This window comes from Dipodomys ordii, unplaced genomic scaffold (genome assembly GCF_000151885.1).
Source record: "Dipodomys ordii isolate 6190 unplaced genomic scaffold, Dord_2.0 Scaffold8, whole genome shotgun sequence".
Taxonomy (NCBI): Eukaryota; Metazoa; Chordata; class Mammalia; order Rodentia; family Heteromyidae; genus Dipodomys; species Dipodomys ordii.
In genome coordinates this window covers 20,127,671-20,150,805 of record NW_012267224.1, presented here as the reverse complement: position 1 = coordinate 20,150,805, position 23,135 = coordinate 20,127,671, and the positions used below count along the sequence as shown (strand labels likewise).

The 23,135-nt window shown below is 41.1% G+C and overlaps 1 protein-coding gene across 5 annotated transcripts in view; it reads right to left on the bottom strand.

The window, feature by feature from the left end:
• Positions 1 to 1,655: 1,655 nt before the first annotated feature.
• The window catches only part of Limch1 (LIM and calponin homology domains 1), a 308,334-nt gene continuing 286,854 nt past the window's right edge, over positions 1,656 to 23,135 (bottom strand). For all 5 annotated transcript variants that reach the window (XM_013009081.1, XM_013009082.1, XM_013009085.1 and 2 more), the window contains 8 exons: positions 22,465 to 22,557; positions 21,526 to 21,630; positions 20,276 to 20,403; positions 18,821 to 18,936; positions 17,416 to 17,539; positions 13,286 to 13,394; positions 11,048 to 11,150; positions 1,656 to 4,132 (listed from right to left, as the gene is read on the bottom strand). In XM_013009081.1, coding sequence (XP_012864535.1) covers positions 4,107 to 4,132; positions 11,048 to 11,150; positions 13,286 to 13,394; positions 17,416 to 17,539; positions 18,821 to 18,936; positions 20,276 to 20,403; positions 21,526 to 21,630; positions 22,465 to 22,557 — 804 coding nt within the window. In that variant the 3' untranslated portion in view covers positions 1,656 to 4,106. The remainder of the gene's footprint in view (positions 4,133 to 11,047; positions 11,151 to 13,285; positions 13,395 to 17,415; positions 17,540 to 18,820; positions 18,937 to 20,275; positions 20,404 to 21,525; positions 21,631 to 22,464; positions 22,558 to 23,135) is intronic.

The following is a 23,135-nucleotide window of genomic DNA, read 5'->3' as shown; positions in this document are numbered from 1 at the left end:
ATTTTCATTTAAACAGTAATGTTGGTACTATGGCTCTCGGAACCCATTAAAACTCTCAACAACAATGGCAGCAACAACACAACCCACTTTTCCTTAACAGCAGCAAGACTAACTGCCCTGCTCAGTACCTGTTGCAAGATAGAATACACTGTGTGGCAGCAATTGTAATGTTATCTCTGAAAGCTATTGAGAATTGTCAGGGATTGGCTTGCCAGTATCCTCTCCTACAGAGGTGGGGAGAGGACAAGGTATTTGTGTGCTTTTCAAAGAGTTGACAGGCTAGCTCTGTGCCAGTATAGGCTCAATCCCCGCACAGCTAAGCAAAAGACCACGAATGAAGCCAATCATATAGCCTAGAGACAGTGGAGAACATTGAAGGGTTCAGGGACTTCAGAGTGTTTCCCTTGTTTCTCCCCAGCCACTGCGGAAAGTTGGCCAGCTTTGGGTTGTTTCTGATAGAGTCAACTTGAAAGCTGCCTTTGCTGTGAATTCACTAAACGCCTGACAGCCTCCACGTTGCACCTGTGCTCTTTGATCTGCGCCACTCCCGGCTGCAGCCACTTTACAATCACCCGTGGGCTCCAGGAAGAAAGCAAATTGGCCCTCAAACAGGTGATGCGATGCTCTTGCTATGGGAAAGAAAACAGCCAGAAATTACAGATGCCCGGCTAGGCCTGTTCAGAACCGAGTTGACAATCAGCCAGGCCATAACCTGTGACTTGAGACTGTTTTAACGGAGCATATTGTTTCCCATTTCCTACCCCTAATTTCTCCATATTTAACTTGAAGCCAATGTCGGTATCCCTGAAGAGGGCTGAAGAAATATTGAAATGCCATCTTCCCATGGCCGCCATATAATACATCTCCTCTCTCTTCCTCCATGTCTTGGGGTGAGTGGCTAGAGCCACTGTAGGACTCCTGGACTTTGGGTTGGACACTCTTGTTTCAACAACTTCCATTGACACTTCCAGGATTCTCTGGTTATGGATTGTCTCCTTTAGAGGCACTTCAACCCTTCCTTGCAAGGCAGTTCCTGACAACTGGCTGGAAGACTGTTTACCTTAGATGACCTCATATTCTCATCCCTGCCGTCATCTGGCCATACAACATTGAGCTAACAGCAGTTACCCAAACAACTGGACTCTCTGGTCTCCAAGTAAGTAAACAGACCCCGCCCACCCCTCCAAGGATAATGCATGGAATACAAAATCGATTTGAGTATTTTATTTATAAATGTACATTTACTATAAAAACTGTTGCATTTTAGACAACTTTTTTATTTTTAATTGTTTTTACTATTTCTCAGAGGAATTTTAGAATAAATATTGTAAATGAAAGTTAGTTTAACTGATATAGAACATTAGCCCACCCACAATAGTTACATCTTTTTGGACGGACCCACACTCAGGAAGTGAATCTTTCAGTTCGTTAACTCTTAAACCGTATATAGATAACTAGAATAGGTATCGCATTAATAACACTACCTATAAAGAAGGACGAAATGTCATGAAAATTGGCTAGTGAGAAACAGAATCACCCATTTTTTTCCCCTTAGGAAAGAGATAGGACAAGCTTTTGGAGTATGAGAAAAACAAAATCAGATAAACTTCCTCAGGAACAATAAATCACTCGCCTTGTCTGGGTTTTTTTTTTTTAAACAAACACATTTACATTAGAGCTGAACAGAGATGAGTATATATATATATATTTTAGCTTTCTCAGGACCTCAAAGATTATTTGAAAAGAAATAGATCATACTCATTGTGCTGTGATGGAAAAAACAAGCTCCCGTTTGCTGAAACTGCCATGTAACCGGCTCCAAATGAAATAGAAATCGAATAGAAATAGAAAGAGTTGGCAATTAGAATTTAGAAAACATCGGAGGATGATTCGGTGCTGGTGAGTATCGGTCCTGATGGAAAGTGTGTTCTGCAGTTGGAGATGGTTTGTTTTGTTGTTGTTGTTTTGGTTTGTTTTAAATCTCTCCTGACTTCACGCTTGCTGCCATACACATACAGTGAGTCTGAGCTTAAGAAATGCGTACAAATGGCTCTGTGAAACCAGAGGAAATATGCACTGTCCATAGCTTCCTTCCACAATGGATGGAGTTCCACATGTAAAAAGGATCCTAGAAAAATGCCTTCTGACTGGCTACCTGTGTTTGTGCATCGTTTCTGGTTAAAGTACGCTACTAATCATCATGCCAAGTGTAAACATCGCATTATCAAAATAGTTAATAAAACATGCAGGTGGTTCATCAAAATATTGGACCTATTTTAATCTGTACAGTTTTCAAAACTTGGTTCTTTTTCTTTTTTAATTTTTCCTTTTTTTCGGCTTTTTCTTTTTTTTTTTCCTGTAAAACAGCAAACACCTCCACGAAGAAGGGGTGAGGTGGCTGCATTTTTGTCCAATGTACTGCATCCATACTCACCGATATGTGCAACAGCTTTGCATTTTCTAAGGCACATTTTTTTAAAATGAAAGGATGTGTAAATTTCAGTCCAACAACAAGTTCATCCAAATGAACAAAGTAGTTGTGTAAAATACCCCCAATAGCTGAGGAAATTTCTGCACCTATATGGAGCCCACATGCAAAGAACCGTCTAGCATAGAAATAAATAGTTGCTAGCCATACTCCGTAGGACATGGGAAAAAAATTATTGCTTACGCAACAGTAACACATCTACTCAATCTCTTCTTATGCCTATATTAGTCTGTTAGGAGTGCATCCATAGTCTCTACTCACAAAATACCTTCTTCACTTATTTGCCATCATCTTAAGGCAGAATAAATAGTTCCCCTTTTCCCAGTCTTTAAAACAAAACAAAAACCCAACACAAAACAGCCTGGAGATGGAAACTATGATGGTTTGTAGTCACTCAATTCCTTTCTTGTCCAACTGAAATTTATCACACCAGATCTCCACTAGACTTTCTCAACTTCAAGAGCAAGGTCCAAAATTCTGGAGTAAAGATGGTGGACCGGGCCCCCCGCTCTAAGCTGTAGGTGCCTGCGGAGTGCATGTTGGATCCTGGGCTTTCCACATCCTGCCATTTGGATTCTGTTAGGATGGACTTTATTCTTGTCTTTGGATACCCAGGCTTCAGGTCTTCAAGGAGAACTTGCAGACAATGGTCATTCCTCATGATGGTCTTATCTCCATGTCTCATATTCCATACATCTATTAAGCCCCTTACCGGATTCCTAATCTAGTGCTTGGAGGAAAGCAAGCAACCTGGGCCTGTGCCTTTCACTGACTGACCCACCACTCTTGGAGATTAAACTTCCTTCTAGATTTGCTAATAAATTTTGAAATGATGATTGAAATATTTCCTGCTGGTTTCTTTCTACCCTTGAGCAATGTCCCAGAGCATTTGTCTATGATATTACAAGGGTTCATCTTTATTTGCTGGACCAGCCTATGTTAATGACATGACTTCCAAGGTTCACAAAAATCTAATACTAACAGTACAATAATTTATTGGAATATACCTTCTACCTCAAAAGGTAAGCAACACAAATGTTTTCAGGATGATTACAGTATATATTATAGGACTAATGCCTTTGTATTAAAAACAAAGTTATAGCTCAGAGACAAGAGCTTAGTGTGATGTTTAATTTTTTCTGAAATGCATTCATTTTATACCCCTGTCTGAGAAGACCACATGTCTCAAATTGGCATGCTTGCACTTTCTGCAGCTCAATTCTGTAAACATAAAGTCTTTATTTTCTACAAGTACTAAAATGTAACAGTTTTTTTTATTGCATCCTTTAGCTATTTCCCAAAGAAGAGAATAACATATTTGAAACCATGAGCCTGTTTGACCATACTAACACCTTTCAACTATTCGGGATCATTACAATTCCATATTCTTTTGTATATACTGTGCAACTGCAAAAATAAATCAACAAAAAACCCAAAACAAAACAAACAAAAAAACCCCACAGGAAAAGCACACTGTGATACAAAGAACAGATAGCATCTTGTAGAGGAGCCTTTCCGAAGTTAGACGAATGCCCCTGAACTTGGGCCTTTCTTAAGCAGTTGGCAGGGGCCACTCCAATAAAGAAATGGTCAGTGGTCCCAAAGCTTGAGAACCAGGTCACAATGTTGTAGGTTGGCCAGCACCTGTGATAAAAGAAAGCGTGAATGAGTTTAGATCATCAACATGTTGTTGTTGTTTTGCTTCAGATGTTGTAAAACTTCCCAAGTTAGCAATGGCCTCTGCTAAAATCTCTTCTTTTGGGGAGGGGAACTTTGTCCCATTCTGCTCTTCAAAGCATGATCTCAGGACATGCAGTGCAGGGATAACTGGAGTTTGTTAGCAATGCGGACTCCTGTGTTCCATTTCAGACCCACTTACCACAGGGTCCCTGGGTGGTGCAGGTGCAGTCGAGTCTCCCCTAAAGCAAATGATGTCTCTCAAGCTTTCTACTGCTCTCTGGGGATATGTAAGCAAGAAAATAATTTTTTCTCTGTTTCTTTAGATTTTAGTTTTTCTAAGAAGAAAGCCATTGAAATTAGAGGATTAGAATTGCTAGATTTAACAATCAAAAGTTCAGAACCCTGAGTAAAATCTGCATTTTAGATAAATAACACATACACAGATATTTAGCACAAGTATATCCCATGTGACATTTGTGATATATCTGTGCTAAACTCACTGTCTATAATATCTGGAACATACAGATACTAAAAAATGGTTGCATAACAAATTCACTGTTGGGGCTGGGAAGGTGGCTCAGTGGTAGAGCGCTTGCCTTGCATGCCTGAGGCCCTGGGTTCGATTCCTCAGCACCACATAAGCAAAAAGAAAAAAGCCAGAAGTGGTGCTGTGGCTCAAGTGGTAGAGTGCTAGCCTTGAGCTGAAGAGCTGAGGGACAGCGCCCAGGCCCAGAGCTCAGGCCCCACGACCGGACCAAAAAAACAAAAACAAAAAAAACCAAATTCACTGTTTATCTGAAAATCCAATTTTTAAAAAACTTAACTGGGTATCATCTTTTCTTTGGCAACTCTATCAAGAAAGACTTAAGTTTTCTATTTCCTGCTGAATTCTTCTCAAGACTTCTCCTTTATATGAGGCTCCTTCATATGAGTTGGGATGAGGCAATCACAACAAGGGAGAAGACCTTGGAGAGAGTGTGGTAAATGCATTTCCAGGCTAGAACACCACATACATACAAAGGCCCAGGCATCAGAAACCCAGGCACAAAAGGCAGGAGCTCCTCAAGACGGCCCGCCTCTTGACAGGTGATTTGTTTACACTTCCACTTCCATTTACATACCAACTTAAACATGGTTTGCATGGCTTTTAGAAATTGCATTTTAATGTGCTGTAATGCTATTTTTCTCTCCCAGAGAAAAATTTCATTTAAATGTGACTAGTTACTTGGAGGAAACAGGATTATATATTCAGGCTTTATTATTCTACAACAATGAAACTGTTTTGTTTCACGTACAATGCCTTTGATGTAAACCACCCTTTACATCAATCCATCTCCTTTCTCCTCAACTTGGATCAATGTAAAATGAAAAACCAAAATGAAAGAAAAATGATTTCATGCTATTTCTTTTCCATTCTGATTCTTTTATTGCATCTGCTATCTATATGCAACCAGTTCAAGGATATTAATACTATTCTAGCCAAATTATTAGCTTCTCTGGTCATTTTTAAAGTATATTTTTTTCTTGGAAGCCAAGAAAGAAAAACAAATTTGAAAAAACACTGGAGAAAATGTGGCCATTTATTACCTAATATTAAAATATATTATCAAGGTACAAAAATTAAAACCATTAAATAATGGAGAATAAATAGGTTAATAAAACATAATAAAATATCCAGAAACAGACTATATATATATTTTTTTTTTGCTTCATTTATGAAAAAGTTAGCATTTTAAATTAGCAAATATCAAGGGAGTATTCATTAAGTGATATTTACATATTTGGATAACTGGAAAAAATGTAGGACTGGACATGTACCTAATTTTTATCCCTAAATACATTTCTGGTGATGACATATTTACATATTAAAAAGAAAAACTAAGTTTAGGGGAAATTTTAGATAAGTTTGTTTATACTTTTGGAATCAAGGCTTTCTAAGTGAATTACAGATCCTAGACTTCAAAAAGCCCCCCACCCAAAAAGGGAGAGTTTACCTCAAATGCAAATCTTTTGTATGAGAATAAATCACAAAAGTAAAAACTAATAATAATTGCAGCATGCAGCAAATAAAACAAAGGGAAACTTGCATAAATTTTTGGAAAAGGCAAACAGATTAGATGTCAACAGGATCAGGTATCCAGATCTGGGACAAATGGTAATATAAGAGAAACACCTGGGAAGAGGCTCAAACTCATTAAAGAAATGCAGATCAAAGCAATAAGGTTTCTCCCTCATTCTCCTCCCCTTCTCTTAGGGGAATAGATTTCCTTTTTCTCAGTCACTTACCTAAGCTAGGTAAGTGGTCTACCCTGGGGCTACAATTTCCGCCCAGTACTAATGAAAAAAACACAACACATCAGTATATATATGTATATATTTTTGGTCAGTCTTGGAGCTTGAACTCAGGGCCTGGGCACTGCCCCTGAGCTTCTTTGTGCTTAAGGCTAGCACTCTACCACTTGAGCCACAGCATCATTTCTCCCTTTTTGGGAATAGTTTATTGGAGATAAGAGTTCATGGACTTTCCTGCCAAGGCTGACTTTGAACTGTGATCCTCAGATCTCAGCTGCCTGAGTAGCTAGGATCACAGGCGTGATCCAGCAGCGCCTGGCTCTTAGAAAAGCACATGCTGATATCCAGAGCCACCACATCATGGAGAAAGAAAGGGCTTTCTCACACATTTTTGCAGGGAGGATATATTTTCTTCTCAACAATAATGACTGAAAATTTCAAAAGCCTATATATGCCCTTGAACTCAGCTTTGCTACGGATGGGGGTGCTTTTACATACTCATCAAAATGTGTATGCGGCTGTTCACCGGAACATTTAAAAAATAATACGGAAAAAGGAAACCACCAAAATATCCACAGAAGAGCAAGAATGTGGCAAAATGATAACATTCCCAAGATGTATTAAACTACTAAGATCTACTAACTGGAAAGCAACAACAATGAAAACTAAGCACAGGGCACCATACCAGGGACTGTCACCTTTGTGAACTAAAACCCAACCCTTATCCAGGTACATGCACCATGCACACACGTGCTTGCGTGTGAGCACGTGTGCCACAGCCAGATGCCCCTTCTATCTTGTTCCCAAGAAGTTATTAGGAAGCAATGACATTGGAGATTTCACCTTTTTTTGGGGGGGATCCAGTTGTGGGGCCTGAAAGTGTGCCTGGGCGCTGTCCCTCAGCTCTTCAGTTCAAGGCTAGTGCTCTACCACTTGAGCCACAGTGCCACTTCTGGCTTTTTTTTTTTCTGCTTAGGTGCTGAGGAATCGATCCTAGGTCCTCATGCATGCAAGGCAAGTGCTCTACATTTGAGCCACCTTCCCAGCTCTAGAGATTTCACTTTTAATTTGGTAGGCTGCTGAACCTTATAGAGCATTTATACATATTTGTTCTGTTGGCTTATTATTTTTGGGGGGTGGATTTTTAAATTATAATTATTTCCTTTAAGTAGTAAAAAGGGGCTACCATTCAACAAATAAGTTCATAAATACAATGCATTCTGATCAATACCACCACTTTCATCCTTCTCCTAACCCCTCCTGCAATTTCCCCATTTTCATAGAACATGTGTTGAGTGTTAGGACTGCATTTCCCCCCTTATCCCTGTGTGGCTTGTTTTTGAATCTCTTCAGAGATATGTAGGCAGACAGGCAATGGGACTTTTATTTTTCTCCTGAATTTAAAATATAAACTCAACAAAAAAATCTGTAATCTACTTCTAAATGACTGCCTTATTTTCCATCTTGTTAGAGAAACTCCCCACTGGTGGTGATTTGTCAGTAAGAACAGTTATTGTTCTTCATATTTGCAGCTGTTAAGAGAAACATTCTTATCCTAGATTCAAAAAAACCTAATTTCTGGGGGGGGGGGAAATGACAGCAAACTACCCAATTTCCCAGTAGGAAAAAAAAGCTGGATAAAAGCAGGTCTTTGTCACCGAGACGCAGGTTCGGGTCTGTTGTACATCACCACCCTTCCCGGACTCCATGAAAGACGCTCCAGTTTGGACTATTTCTCAAATCTTCAGATCTTTCGGCCTAACAGTGCCCTCTTCTGGTTCCTTGATTTACATTCAGCCAGCTTACCCAGACTGAGCAAAAGGCGTCATTTGTATACCATATAGGAAAAAAAAAAATCACTTTGAAACCTGAGAGAAAAGGGTCTACTTTTAAAACAAAGCAATATACACACTTACATTTACATATTTGCATATATACATGTGTATACATATTTGCATAAGTATGGGTAAATATACTTACCACTTACACAGTATACTGTTTATACCATAGTGTAGATATGTATACATGATAGCCAGAGCTGGTGGCTCATGCTTGTAATCCTAGCTACTTGGTAGGTAGAGATCATGAGGGTTGACATTCAAGGTCAGCCCTGGCAGAAAACGTTGCCAAGACTTTATCACAACTACCAGGTAGGTGCAATGGCTCATGCTGGTCACCCCAGTTCTGAGGGAGGTGGGGGGAGAAAGAATGGTGGTTCCAGGGCAACCTAAGCAAAAACTGTTTGCAAACCCAATCCAATAGAAAAGGCTGGTGAAGCACGCATCTGTCAACCCAGCTATGTCAGGAAGCATAAATTAGGAGGCTCATTGTCCAGGACAAAAAGCGAGACACTATCTAAAAAATAATAAGAGCAAAAAAGGCTGGAAGGATGGCTAAGCAGTACAGTGCCTACCCAGCAAATGGAAAGCTCCAACTTAAAACTCCAGTGCCATCAAAAAGAAAAAATATCCATGGCATAAAAATTAATATCATGGTAGGAGCTAGTGGTTGATGTCTGTAATCATCATTACTCAGGGAAGTCCATGAGATTCTTATCTCTAATGAATTACCAAAACTCCAGAAGTGAAGCTATGGTTCAAATGGCGGAGTGCTAGGCCAGAGCAAAAGAAGCTCAGGGACTGAAGCCCCAGGACCAGCACAAGAAAGAAAGAAAGGAAGAAAGAAAGAAGGAAAGAAAAAAAAGAAAGAATAAGAAAGAAAAGAAAGAAAGGAAGGAAGGAAGGAAGGAGAGAGAGGAAGGAAGGAAGGAAGGGTCATATATAATATATGATATAAATAAATATAAATATGATATAAATATATGATATAAATATATGATATAAATAGCTGCTCTAAGTTGGAACTGTTTTGACTTCAAGTCAAATGTGTATCTTAGGTCAAAATCACTTAGGCTTTATTTGATTTTTAAGTCCTATAATTTCATTAACAGGCATATATTTCCCTAAATTTATGAAAATCATAGCAGTAAAAACTACTTAATTTCAATTTTTCTTCTTAGATTTTAGCCATGTAGATTTAGAAATCATGTAACAAGACAGTAAAATACATGTCACCAGAGAAATAATAAAAAGGCTTGAATTTCAGTGTCTAACTCTTCACTATGATATATAGATATAGTCACATATATCTATTCTACCTGTCTATCTATTTATCTACCTACCTACCTACCTATCTACCTACCTGCCTATGTTTTCCTCTATTTTTTGAGACAGGATCTTGCTCTGGAGTCCAAGCTGACCTCAAATTTAAGATCCTCATGTCTCATCCTCCTGAGTTTTGAGATTATAGGCAGGCACCATCGTGCCCAGCTTTAATTTTTAAGTATTTTTACTTGATGCGTGTGCGTGCGCGCGTGCCTGTGTGTGTGTGTGTGTGTGTGTGGGTGGGTGTGTTGTGAAGCTTGATCTCTGGGCCTGGACTTTGTCCCTGAGCTCTTCAGTTCAAGGCAAGCCCTCTACCACTTGAGCCACAGCGCCACTTTTGGTTTTCCAGTGGTTAACTGGAGATGAGTCTCACAGACTTTCCTTGCCCAGGCTGGCTTTGAACTGCGAACCTCAGACCTCAGCCTCCTGAATAGCTAGGATTACAGGTGTGAGCCACTGGCACCTGGCTACTTGATGAATTTTTAATAAAAGGTTTCCTGGTGTCCAACATATCTACCAGAAGAATTCTAAAATCTGAGGGAAGGATGCTGAAGCAAAAACCGTAGTCTAGTTTCAGATGGTCTAAACAGCATTTGGGCAATAGCACCCTCTGGTGGTCCGAAGAGGAACATGTCTTTCCACCTTTGGGAGAAGATCCTGGAGTAGGATGTGATTTCCCAAGATGGCAAATATTTGTTCAAATCTTATCACATACAAAGGTATTGGAGGCCAGAATCCCACAGAAGTAGACTCCATTATTTGGTTGTTCAAGACATTTTTAACTTCATTATTTAATTATATTAAGTAATGAATGTAGGCATGGAGACACAGAGGAGTTGGTGCTACATTTGATACATAGTGAAGAGCCATTCTTAATATTTAATTACCTCCTTAAGGCTGGTCCTCTGAAGACAGGCCTGCATGTGTCCCTAAGATCTTTGTGATTATTCAGATGATGTCTCAAATTTGGCCAAAGTGTGTGCGTGTGTGTGTGTGTGTGTGTGTGTGCTTATTTTCTTTTTCCTTTGTAACCCAGGTTCTTTAATTTAGCTCTTTCACTTCAGACTGTGCGATACCACCTGAGCAATAGTTCTTCTCTGGCTTCTTGGTGATCGATTGGAGAATCTGAGTCTCACAGACTTTCTTACCTGGGCTGACTTCAAACCTTGGTTAGTCCTCATCTCTGAGCCTCCTGGGTAGCTAGGATTACAGATGTGAGCCACTGGCGCTAACAGTTTTTACCTATAGGTAGTGTTTCTACACTTCTGGATCCAGAGAATTTATCCACATGAGCAGTAACTTCAAGTATGGAACAAATGACAAATATCCTTTCTGGTAGAGGGAATCTTTGGGTCCTTCCCTTGGGTCTGTGGGAGGCATGTGGGCACACCTACTCCTCTCAGGGCCTGCAGCGCATACTCACTTCTGGACCGCAGGTAGCAGTCGTTGCAGTTTAGAAGACCATTTCGAATCCTCACATCCGTCCCACTCACTGCGTCGCCAAGCTGTCCTTTGCAAATTCCACACTGCAGGAGGGGAAAAGAACACCTGCTATAAGGTGCGTGGGGATTTGTTTGTCATGATTACAGGAATAACACAACCATCAGCCCTCCCATCTTCACATTTGTTGTGTCAGACATCTCGAGATCCAACTCACAACCAAAAGAAAACGTACTGTGAGACTTTTATTCTCGACTTTACATTTCACAGAGGATATTGGTTCAGACACATTAGTGGATCTGTCTTGTGTGTGAGATGCTGGCAGTGGTTTTGCATGGACCCCAGACTCGATCAACTAGTTCTCAATCAAGGATTGTTTAAAACAGATTCCACCCCAGCAGGCAATATAGATGATCAATGGGAACTTGACTTTCAATAACTTTTCGAGGCTTACCAGCATGGTTTCTAAGTTCTTCCTGATGAGAATTACTTAGGAAGAAGTGCTTCTATTTTGTATTTCCACCTTAACGGCAGATACCTGGACTAGCAAGTCCCCTGGGAATGGAAACCCACTTAGCCAAGTTGGTCTGAGCACAGAGGGGACTGTGGGAGACACGCTACTGTTTGCATCAAAGGAAGTAGCACAGGGTGTGGGTCCAGCACCAGCCTCTACATGAGAACCCTTGGCTCAGGCTCTTAGGCCACCTGGGGTAGAGAGGGACTTCATCTAAATTACATTACCAGCCTTATCCACTGTGCTTAGTGTGTGGTGAGTTTTGCTTTCATGTGATTCCTGGCAGAGAATAGGATTAGGTTTGAGGATAACTTCACTGACCAATCTCTTAGCTTATGGACAAAGTAGAATTTATTTTAAAACCCTGCAGGCTTACTTTATTGGTTTTTTATTTTTTTTTATTTTTTGCCAGTCCTAGAACTCAGAGCCTGGGCACTGTCCCTGAGCTTCTTTTGCTCAAGGCTAGCACGCTACCACTTGAGCCACAGCACCACTTCTGGCTTTTTCTGTTTATGTGGTATTGAGGAATCAAATCTAGGGCTTCATGCATGGTAGGCAAGCACTCCACCACTAAGTCACATTCCCAGCCCTACAAGCCTACTTTATAGCCAAGGAGATCACCAACAAGGAGGACAAAAAAAATCAAGGAGGAAAAAGAAAGGAGCTCAGCATTATGCAGATGAATGACTCTTACTCAGAGACAGAAAGTTTGGCTTCAATTGATATGTTGAATTGAAACCCCTTTGTACAACTACTTAAAAGATCATTAAAATATAAATTTTTAAAAAGAGAAGGCTTGGCTTCAGAGTCCTATGTATATTAGTTTGAAAAGTATCGCTGAGTGAAACAAGGAGAAAATATGAGGACAAAGTGCCACTTACCTATTTTACCATAGATGAAGTAAAATTGGTTAGCTCATCAACTGGTTAGCTCATCCGCAGAGCCGGTACTAGAGCCCAAGCCTCCTTGTCAGTGTTTTCAGTAATTCAAGCATCTAAAAGTTATTACTGATGGCTACAGAGGAAACTGACCAGCAAGAAGGGTGGCGTGGCTCCACCCTATGGACTTGCATGTTTATGAGAGGAGCTGGGACTTACACAAGAGTCCTAAGGGCCATGGCAGGTTCCAAAGGAACCTGGGAAACCAAGGCATGGGACAGGGGCAGGGTAGGAGAGCAGGCAGCCTCACAGCGTGAGTGACTCTCAACCTGAGACGGAACACAGATTCATTCCAGAAGCTACATTTTGCAAATAGCTAGAACCACTCACTTAACAATGGGAGATCATTTTTTTCCTTCCATAGGCCAATGACTAAAACCCCTGCGATGTGACAACCCAAGAGTTTAAGAAACAGCGAAGATGTTAATTCCAAACACACATGCTGGGTCTTAAAAGCTTTGCAGGCATCATCCGCCCTGCGTCCCTTTCTCAGCCCCCTGCGGGAGTATGCACTCTTTAGCAAAGGAGCACCTCGGTAAGGATGAACTACAGACATCTGCTTTGGTGCTTCTGACCTGACTCTGGATGGGAGAACTTGACCCTGAAGGATGGCCACACATACATCTCCCACATAAGAAAGAAAAGCCTTCCATTGCCAGGTGTTTCTCAGTGCAGGAGGAGCCAAAAAACAAACCAACAACCCCCCAAATAACAACAACAAATAACCCACATGAAATGATCCTTAGCGAGAAGCAACATGCATACGTACCCTGAAACACTGGATGTGAAAATAGAGGTTGAGGGTCTCGATGGTCATTGCCGCGCCTTTACCTAACGCCAGCCCACAGGAAGAGCACAGCTTTCTCCCACTAATTGACCTGCATTTCAAAACACACATAACCGCACCATTTTACTCTACGATAACAAATATACAGTGAAAACAGGGTCGCTTCCAATGCTTCTATCACGAGTGAAATGAGAACCAGCTGACAATGAATAGGAAAGAAGGTATTAGATATATAAATTGCAATCAATGGCTAGATTGAATACAATTGGCTTCCACTGTGGTACAGGATCTGAGTGTGTATGTGTGTGTGTGTGTGTGTGTGTGTGTGTGATTTATTCCAAGAAGTTTGTGTGGCAGTTTTGGAATGATTCACTATATTGATCATACGTTTTATTTCCATTTATTTTTGTCAGTTGGGAGGCTTGAACTCAGGGCCTGGGTGCTGTGTGTCCCTGAGCTCTTGTGTTGAAGGCCGGTGCTCTACCACTCTGAGCCACAGCTCCACTTTCGTTTTTTTTGGGGGGTGGTTAATTGGAGATAAGTCTCATGGACTTTCCTGCCCAAGATGGTTTTGAACCGTGATCCTCAGATCTCAGCCTCCTGAGTAGCTAGGATTATAGGCATGAGCCACCAGCACTGGCTTGATTATGCATTTTTTATGACAAGCCCTAAAAGACAATCATGTTTAGTTTTACTAAGGTTCTCATGTTGCTTTAGGGCATTTCTTTTCATTTATCAAGGAAAAAGTGATTTTTCTTCATAAGTAGAGAGTCAATTGTGATAGAACAGAATGGGTAACAGGCAGAGGTATCAGGAAGAGGCCAAGGTCAGTAACACATCTGGAACCAGATGGTTATGCCCTTCAGGCAGCCTTTCTAGACCCAAGACTGCATGGCAACCATGCCTCATTGTCTGAAAAGCTCTGGGAATGACAGGATTTAAACATGCAATACTATTTGAAAGCCAAGAGGGTACAGAGAACACGGAAAGGAAGACCATAAAGGGAGGGCGGGGGAGATGTCCTAATCAAACTCAGTTCATGACGATCTCCCTCTTATCTCGTAGTTAAATAAAATTCCTGTATCAAATGAAAACCTGAGTACTCAGTCATTTGTCTCTGCAGTGGATGGAAATTCAGGCAGCTTTCAAGGACATCATGGGGCCCAACTAATGCCCAGAAGTGATCATGAGAGAGCTCCAATTGGTTCAGAGAGAAGAGTAGTGTTGGCTTTCATATAGCTTCTGCCTGGTTTTCAAGCAGCCACAGCCCATCCTACCCAGAAGGGCGCCGAAAGGCACCCATGGAGAAGCCCACCAGCAACTCTCTGGTGGCTTATTATTAGACTGCAGTTTCCCACAATGTAATTAAACTACTATGGCCATGTCTGTGCCCACGTTACCCACTTGGCTTTTTTCCACTGCAGGCTGAGGGGTGTTTTCTTTCATTTTGCTTTGGGGGAGCAGGGCGGAAATGTGGATGGATGGATCTCTCAAAATGGCTAAGGCTTGGCATAAGTCATGATGCCAAGAGGTGATACTTGGCAAGCTGCAGATGGAAGAAATCAGCCCAGGAAGGTGTGCTGACCTCTTGTACCTGTTTGGTGACTGTCCGGGAGGGGTAGGACAACAGGGGGAAAGAGGCCCAGCCTGGAAGTGCTCTCGAGGGCTTTTCCTGCAACATGGTAAAGGAGCCCCAAATTATGACAAGTTAAGAGAAGTTCAACTCCATTAGATTAAAAAAGAAAGGACCTCCAATCAGAGACCACAGAGTCTTCTAGTAGTATTTTGTTCTTAATTTTTGTTTTCTTTCGAGACACAGTCTCATAGGCAGTATAGGCTGGCCTGGAACTCACGATCCTCCTCCTTTAGTACTTTAAACTTCATGTTCTTGTTCAGCTTTTTTGCTCATGGCTGGCACTCTGCCATCTGAGCAATGATTTGAGTCTGGTATTTTCGCTAGATAGGATCTCGTGTATTTTTCTGCCCAGGCTGATATCCAACTGCAATTCTCAGATGTCTGCCTCCTGAGTAGTGAACATTACAAGCTTGAGCATGGGCACTGGCTAATATATATATTTTTTTAAAGAAGAAAAATAGTAATTCTGCCTAGTACCAACAATATGAAATCAAAACTAGGCAGGCATGCTGGTGTTGCTGATTAGAAAAAAGATTTTTTTTCTAATTTTTATTTCTTGTTAAATTCTTCTTTACTTAAAAACCACCTTTTTTTTTGATGTTCATGGAGCTGCTTTTGTATGCAGAGTAGATACAAATTATGGACTTGGTTAGAAAAAAAGGCAGGTAGGGTCACGGGGAAAACACAGAGCCAGAAATACAGGGCCCGTTTTAAAGAAGGTATTTTTCAGTCAAGCAGTTCCCTGGATTCATGTGATAGAGGGTATGTTCAAGTTTTCTTTTTTTTTTTTTTTAATTTTTGAGTGTCTAGTTATGTAGTCCAGCTGGCCTCAAACTTATGATCCTGTGCCTTCACCTCCTAATGGCTGGAGTTACAGGCCTGTGCTACCACAGCTAGCTGGACGTGTTTACAGCATGCCTCAGGCAGCCACAGATCAGAATGGTCCCCAGGCAGAAGCTGCCAGCACGGGTGTACAGGTGCAGCGGGTAGCATGGGAGCCATGTGGGTGCCTGGTTGTCAGTTCTGGGCTCAGGCTTTGAAAAGTTGACTTCATTTGTAAAGAAAGTGGTAGAAGAGAAAAACAGAAAAGAATGAGAAGACCAGAGTGTCGATGCAGATATAAAGAAAGCACATATCTCTCTCTCCTGCTTTCAACATAATTCTTCACCACATCTCCTGGCCACCCTGTGGGCCGCCCCCCCTTCCCATGCACCCCTGGCCCCAGACAGGGCTTGACCTTTCCAAAACATCATACTTTCCTACAGCGCCCCCAAGTGTCAGTAATGTTGCTTTAAAAAAGGTTTAAAATCATAATAACAGATAATAACATCAAAGTGTGTTTTCTGCTTCTATTGATTCTGGTACCCTAGACATCTAGAAATAAAACTAAGGTGAGCGGGCCTAACACATTGAATTGAGGAAAAAGAAAACCTAACAAGAAAAATGAGGTGAAAATGGAATGTTTTCCCCTATCACAAAGGTTTTCATCACCACCTAAGCTATGCTTCATAGTGCTTGCTGTTTGCTAGGCCTGAACTCCTATGAGAAAGGCACTGTTTATGAAGGAAGCTGCCCACAGGTCTGTGTGGGCAAGTGGCAGAGCAGAAACCTGAATCCTGGCATCTGGCTCGAGGTAGATGGTGGGTGAAAGCATAATGGATGTTATATTCTTGGAACGGTGATTACAGCATACCTCTGGCTTAAATATGATCTTCCAGTAAACTGATGAGTGAATTCCTCTACCACTTTGCCAGCCAGTTGCTTTGGGTAAATTGTTTAACGTGTCTAAATTTCATCACCATAAAATGAAAAGAATCTCATAAAGTTATTGGGAGGGTTCAGTGAGTGAATGTATGAAATACTTCATATAATTGAATGCTAACAACCAAACATCAAACTAATATTTAATACTATCTGTTTCATTTCACTAACGATATCATTATTTTTATAATATCTAATATTAACAATAAAATGAATTAAGCATTAATAAGTGTTTCATACTTGAAATGTTTGTGAGCTCATTAACACAGTGCCTATTAAACCGAAATGCTTCGGAGGCGGAAAGACTACTATTGTAAAAATACAGGTCTCACAGAATTAAAATGTAGCTTAGGGTAGCTAGCTTAATAAAAATGGGTAAGATTAGGAGAGACTAAGAATATCTTTTTTTGAAAGAACGTGTGACTACAAGCTCTAAGACAATTTAATGCAAATAAGTAACAAATATAAGAGATGTGTTTTCCAATATTTAGATTTGTGGGTTAAGAATATGCCTTTGATAAATGGATAAATTCAGCGTGAATTTGTACTTCCAAACCTTTCCTAGATATTTGCTACCTTGACAATAAGATTAAGTGTAGACAAAACACAAATGCTGCCAACCACTGGCCATTCACACATTTTCATATTTTCCCCTTCTATGTCAATTTTTTTTAAAAATAAAGGAGGCCCATGTGCATCTTATTTGTCTACTCACTTCCGCCGTTCACCAGGAGACTCAACCTGATGGTTAATGCTTTTATCCAGAGGGAGGGTTTTTGGTTTCACATCTTCTGACATGTGCATTGGTGGGCTGGATATCTGCGGATGCTGGGGCAGGCCTGAGATCAAGAAAAGAATTCTAGTTAAGTCACCTTTCTTTACAGTGCTAAAGCCTGCCGGGTTACAGCAATTCCCTGTGGGCTGTGGGCACAAGGTGGTTGGAGAGGCCCAGAGAGTGAATTAATTCTGGAAGCCAAGGAGATCTGAAGCCAGAATCTTTCACCTCACTGATAATATCTGATGTAACAATGATGATACTTAAGATACTGGCTTCATACGCATTGAAGAGAGCAAACCTGCATGGATGCGATTGTACTGTGGGCAGATCCAATTGTAACTTGGAACATCATTTCTACATACAGAAATACCCATTGCTTTCATTAACTCATGGATCATACCAACTATGATATGGTTTAGACTCCTAGGGCACCCGAGCGATGCTCTCCACACACACACACACACACACACACACACACACACACACACACACACACTTGTCTAGGCTCTTAAGTGATCATCAATTCACATAAATACACACATGGAAAAGTTTGTTAACTCTACCGCTAAAAAAAAAAATAGGTCTATTTGCTCAGTCAAATTTCTCTTGGCTATGCACACATTTATCACGGTCACTTCTTCCTTTCAGTTCACCCTCCCTCTTCGTATAATTTCTCTATACTCAGTCAAGAAGTGTCTACCAGATGCCAGTGTTCTCAAAGGTCCCTTCGTAGTACACAAACAAAATTACAAATGTAAGTAAAATAGTGAAATTGCTAACAATCCATCAGTGTGAACTGTAGAATCAATGAGGGACCAGCCTGAACGAGCCTTGAGCCATGGCTGTGACATAGGAAGACCCCATTCTCCGGGAACGATTCCAGAGATCAGTGGCATGCAGCCTTTGGTTGTTCAGTAAGGAATACCAGTGCATTTGAATTTTACTACAGTGAGTGAGTCTGGCAAGTAGGAGGCACCGGTGTGAACCAGGGGGTATGGGGAGCTGAGCTGTCCGCACCTTCCTGGCCATCCAGCACCCAAATCTCAACTCAGCTGTGCAGATTCCACTTCTCCATAGTTATGTGAGGGGATGATTAGATGATCCAATGGTAGAAGGGAGGGAAATTTGTGGAAGTCTTAAAATGCACTGTTTATGAAGATCAATTTTTTTTCTGTACAGTTATATCTTTTTTTAAGTGCCAATATCAGCTCAGGCCTCATCGGGACCTCGTTGCTATGCAGAGTATGTACCTAGCGGCAGTGGGGTGGGGTGTGGGGGGAAAATCTTTTAATAATTTAAATGTTGTGGCTCATACTAGGTGGGACCCTCTTCTCACTCTTACCCTGAGCTAGCTGTGGGTTCATCCCCCAGGGTGGGGTCCCGGCCTCCGCATCCAGGTCTTCATGGACTCCTTTTGACATGGGGTTTGTAGAGTGAGCCAGGGCCCCTGGAGTCAGGCTGTTAAAGAAACATCCATAGTTCAGCACAAAGAGGAAAGCAACTGGATTAAACTCACCGGTCCAGTTCCTTAAGGTCTGGAAGTACCAAATCTAATCTGATAAATGACAGTCTGACTTGTCCTTTATTCTATTTTTAAAAAAAATTTTAAACTAGATTTAAAAGATTAGAAAGTACTACACTTAAAAAAATTCACTTAAGAAGCTAAAAGAATTTTAAAAAATCCCTTCTGTTCTCACTGCCCACCATTCTCCTCATCGCGGGGGACGCCAGAGCAAATGGGAAGCTGTCCGATTCTCACAAAAGGAATTGTGGAAATCAATTGGGGCCACATAGTGCCTTTGTAGCCCGTGGTCATTTGTGGGCCTCTCAGTGGCTTTTGTGTGTTGGGAAAGGAGAGTGGAAGCAGATGAGGAAGTTTCTGGTGATGAGGCAGGAGGAGTCTAGCAAACATTCATATTGTATCCTTGTCTGAAGAACTAGCAAAAATGCACATAAAAATGTCTTTTGGCATCATTCAAAGTCTAGAAAGTCTTTACTCTGTTTTAGCTGGAAGCAAAGGTACTCATCCAAAGACAACACAGGCCCTAGCCACAGGCTCTTTGCTCCTAAAATTGTAACTGACAAGCACAGAATTCTGGGAGCAAAACCTCACCAGGAGAGCTCAGCTCCCAGATAGTATTTCACATGGGCCAGTGTTTGAAATGCCATTTTCATAGTCTCTTATGTCTTCAGGTCCCTCTGGGATACCGTACATGCACATGGATTCATGCATACTTGCTGATATCTAGCTATCTCAGACCTCAGGGGTAAACATCTGTCTCATCAAGGACACTGGGTTTTCTTCAGGTCCCTTCCAGGTCAGATATGATTAAGCATCAATAACTCCATCACCACCCATAGCTACACCCATCAGCTATGCACCAAAGGGGGATACTAGCAGCCAAATTCCAGCGCACAGTAGAACCACAGTAGGAGGGGACCAGGGCATCTTTTCAATCAATCTCTCTCCCCTCAGCTGCCTTCGTCATTTCTAGTAACTGATATTTAGGCACAGGGCTTGGAATTGACAATAACCTCCTCTGATGATCTATACCGTTCCTCCTTATTTAAAAAAAAGAAGTGTTGCCTATTTCAAAATAAGGCTATTTATATTCAAGAGCATAAGGACACTGACTTGAGAGCTATTACAATATGTTCAAGCAATATGTAATGTATTACTGGAACCATCATTTCAAAGCTGAATATGATTTGCATTCACAATGCGTCTGCTTCTTGGGAGAGCATGGGCAGAGCTAGGCTTGGAGAATTCTCTCAGACAGCCTGGTACAGCTCCTACCTGCCCTCCTCCTGCAGGGCACCGCTCTCCTCGGTCTTGAGCAATATGTCATTGTCAGCTCCCTGGAAGGCTTTCTTCTGACTTCTCTCTTTTTCTTCTTCTTGACAGTTTTCCAAGTCCATCTTGTTCTAATGGGGGAAACACAAGGGTAGTAATGAATATATGTTTTAAACACTCTGGACACACATTTACCTCTTGCCATAGGGATGCTTGAAACATCTTTTCCTTTTTTAAAATTTATTTTTGAAGCACCACACTTTTATCTGCCTCCAATTTAAAAAAAAATTATTAACATATGTTAAGATACAAATGGATGCAACTCACTGTGATATTTCTATACAGGCATCTCTAGTGCATTTATCATATCCATCTACCCTTCTACCCACCCTCCAGCCCCACTAGTTATTTTTCAATCATTTCCTATCATGTAGAAACAAGTCATCCAAGTGAGCTGTTTCCAGTGACTTCTAACCATTTAGAATCTATGTTGTGTCTGGAGCTCTCAAGCATTGAATTTGTTAGAATTGGTTAGAAAACCCCTTTTCAAAATGAAGCCATGGGACTGCTTATTTCAGGATAAGTGACTTTGTAGTGTCTGGGTGTTTCATTTTTTGCAGATTATGCACAATTGTCCAGTATCTCCATGACCTTCTTAGACAATATGGTGGTAGACTAGGCTTTCTAAGCTCCTTCCAGCCCCCAGAGACAACAGTGAATTTCTTGTGGAGTCTTTTTTTTTTTTTTTTTTAGAAGCAACTTTATTGAGAAGGTTGCTACACTGACTGGCCAGGTCCGCAGCACAGGCTTGGGAGCTGATACTGCGACCTGTAGTCTTTTATAGAGGACACAGTTAGGGAGGATGGTGGAAGGCATATTTTGGTCATCTCTGTTGCTGTCATAGACGACAAAGCAATCCCCAGCATTGTCTGATGAAGGAATGAGAGATCCAGGAGCTGGGCAGGGAGAAGGACCTTGAAGAATATGTATCTACTTGAGATCTTGCTAGCCTGAGCGAGTAGGTCTGACAGTATGATGATTCTACTGCTTCTCAGGTAGGGAGTCTATGATTTGGTCCTGGCTGTGACAATACTAATGGGTGTGATGGCCATGTAGAATGTGACTGGATTCAGAGGAATAACTAGTCATGGTTAAGCTGCTGGGGTTTTTATGGCGAAGCTAACTTTGTGGTTTTAATACTTCTCTTTAGGTTTAATTGTGTCGCAGGTGGTTTTGAGCCAGTGTGGTCTCACCATTGTCCCTCCACCTTCGGTTACAGAGGAAGATGTAGACAGCTGGTCTGCAGAACTTGAAGATATAGTAAATGGAACCACAGTGTCTTCAATTATCTTACGCTCCTAAGGGGAAGGCACGGAATCAGTGAAAGGTAGGAAGTTGTATTTGTTAAGAGAAAAAATTCAGGAAGGAAATTCAGGGGGGAAAAAGCAGCAAAATTTGTCATGTATCAACAAGCAGAGTGTTTAAGTCCTTATTTTCTCAAAGACTACAAATCATGTAGCACTCGCTATGCGCAATAAGTTAGCAGTTAGCACTGAGTTTAGAGAAATAAAGTCTGGATTAGTGCAACCCAAGAAACCCAATTGAAAATGCTATTGGGGATCTGACTATGCACAAAATTATTTTTGAAGGTGAAATTCACAACACTGATCATAAACAAAGCTTAGATAATACACATAAAATGTAGTTCACTGCAAATTTTCTAATGTGGTTGGTTTATTCATTTAAAAATGTAAAGAAGCAAAATAAAATTACCCTATATGAATCTCCTTGATGCTACATAATGAATGCAGTCTGTAACAAGGAGATATTCATTTGTCCTTGAAATCAAACATCCTATAAAATTGGCTCATTATCAAATGGACTTGCTACAAAAAAAATATACACATAAGCAAATGAATTGATTCTTTGATGTCTTCTCTCTTAGGCAGATCAAGAACCAGACTATGACTGGAGACTAGATATAATTTCATTGTTTTTTTGACTATCGGTCAACACATCTTACCCCAACTTATATTTTGAGGCTACTGTGGTCTTTTAGAGCCTATATGATATGCTTTTTTTTAAAGCAATTGCGGGGAGGAGGGGGACTCTATGCACTGACATAGCTATACGCACGCACACAGCACAGACAGAAAAGGCATGGCAAGGTGACAGTCCTAGGGTTTTCCTACCTCCTCATAGTATCTGCGCTCTTCCTCTTCCACCTCCTTTTGGGCTTTCTCCCACTCTTCCTTCAGCTTGTCCTGCTCCTTCTGGTATCTCTCCTGTAATTGCACAGTGGCCGCAGAGTGTCTGACATTGACTATGGCATAATACCATTGGGATTTTTTTCTTCTTATTCTTCTAAACTACCAGAAGACTTGTCTTCTTGTAACATTCAGAATCTAGTCAATTCCTGATATGAAAGGCGAGCACTGTTTTGTGCTGTTCAAACATTTTAGTTTGAACATAAAAATCCAGTGGAGAGCAGTTATTATTATATTATTTGTGTTTTAAAGAATTGCCCTTTAGAGGGCTGGGAAGGTGGCTCAGTGGTAGAGCGCTTTCCTTGCATGCATGAGGCCCTGGGTTCGATTCCTTAGCACCACATAAGCAAAAAGACAAAAGCCGGAAGTGGCGCTGTGGCTCTAATGGTAGAGCGCTAGCCTTGAGCTGAAGAGCTGAGGGACAGCGTCCAGGCCCAGAGTTCAGGCCCCACAACCGGACCCAAAAAAAAAAAAGAATTGCTGTTTAGATAGAAAAGTAGAGGTTTGCTTGTGGAAAGGGAAATAAAAATGAAAATCTTTAATTAGGGTCTTGTCCTAGGTAGGCTAAACCAACAGTTTAGCTTCGCTGAGTTTTG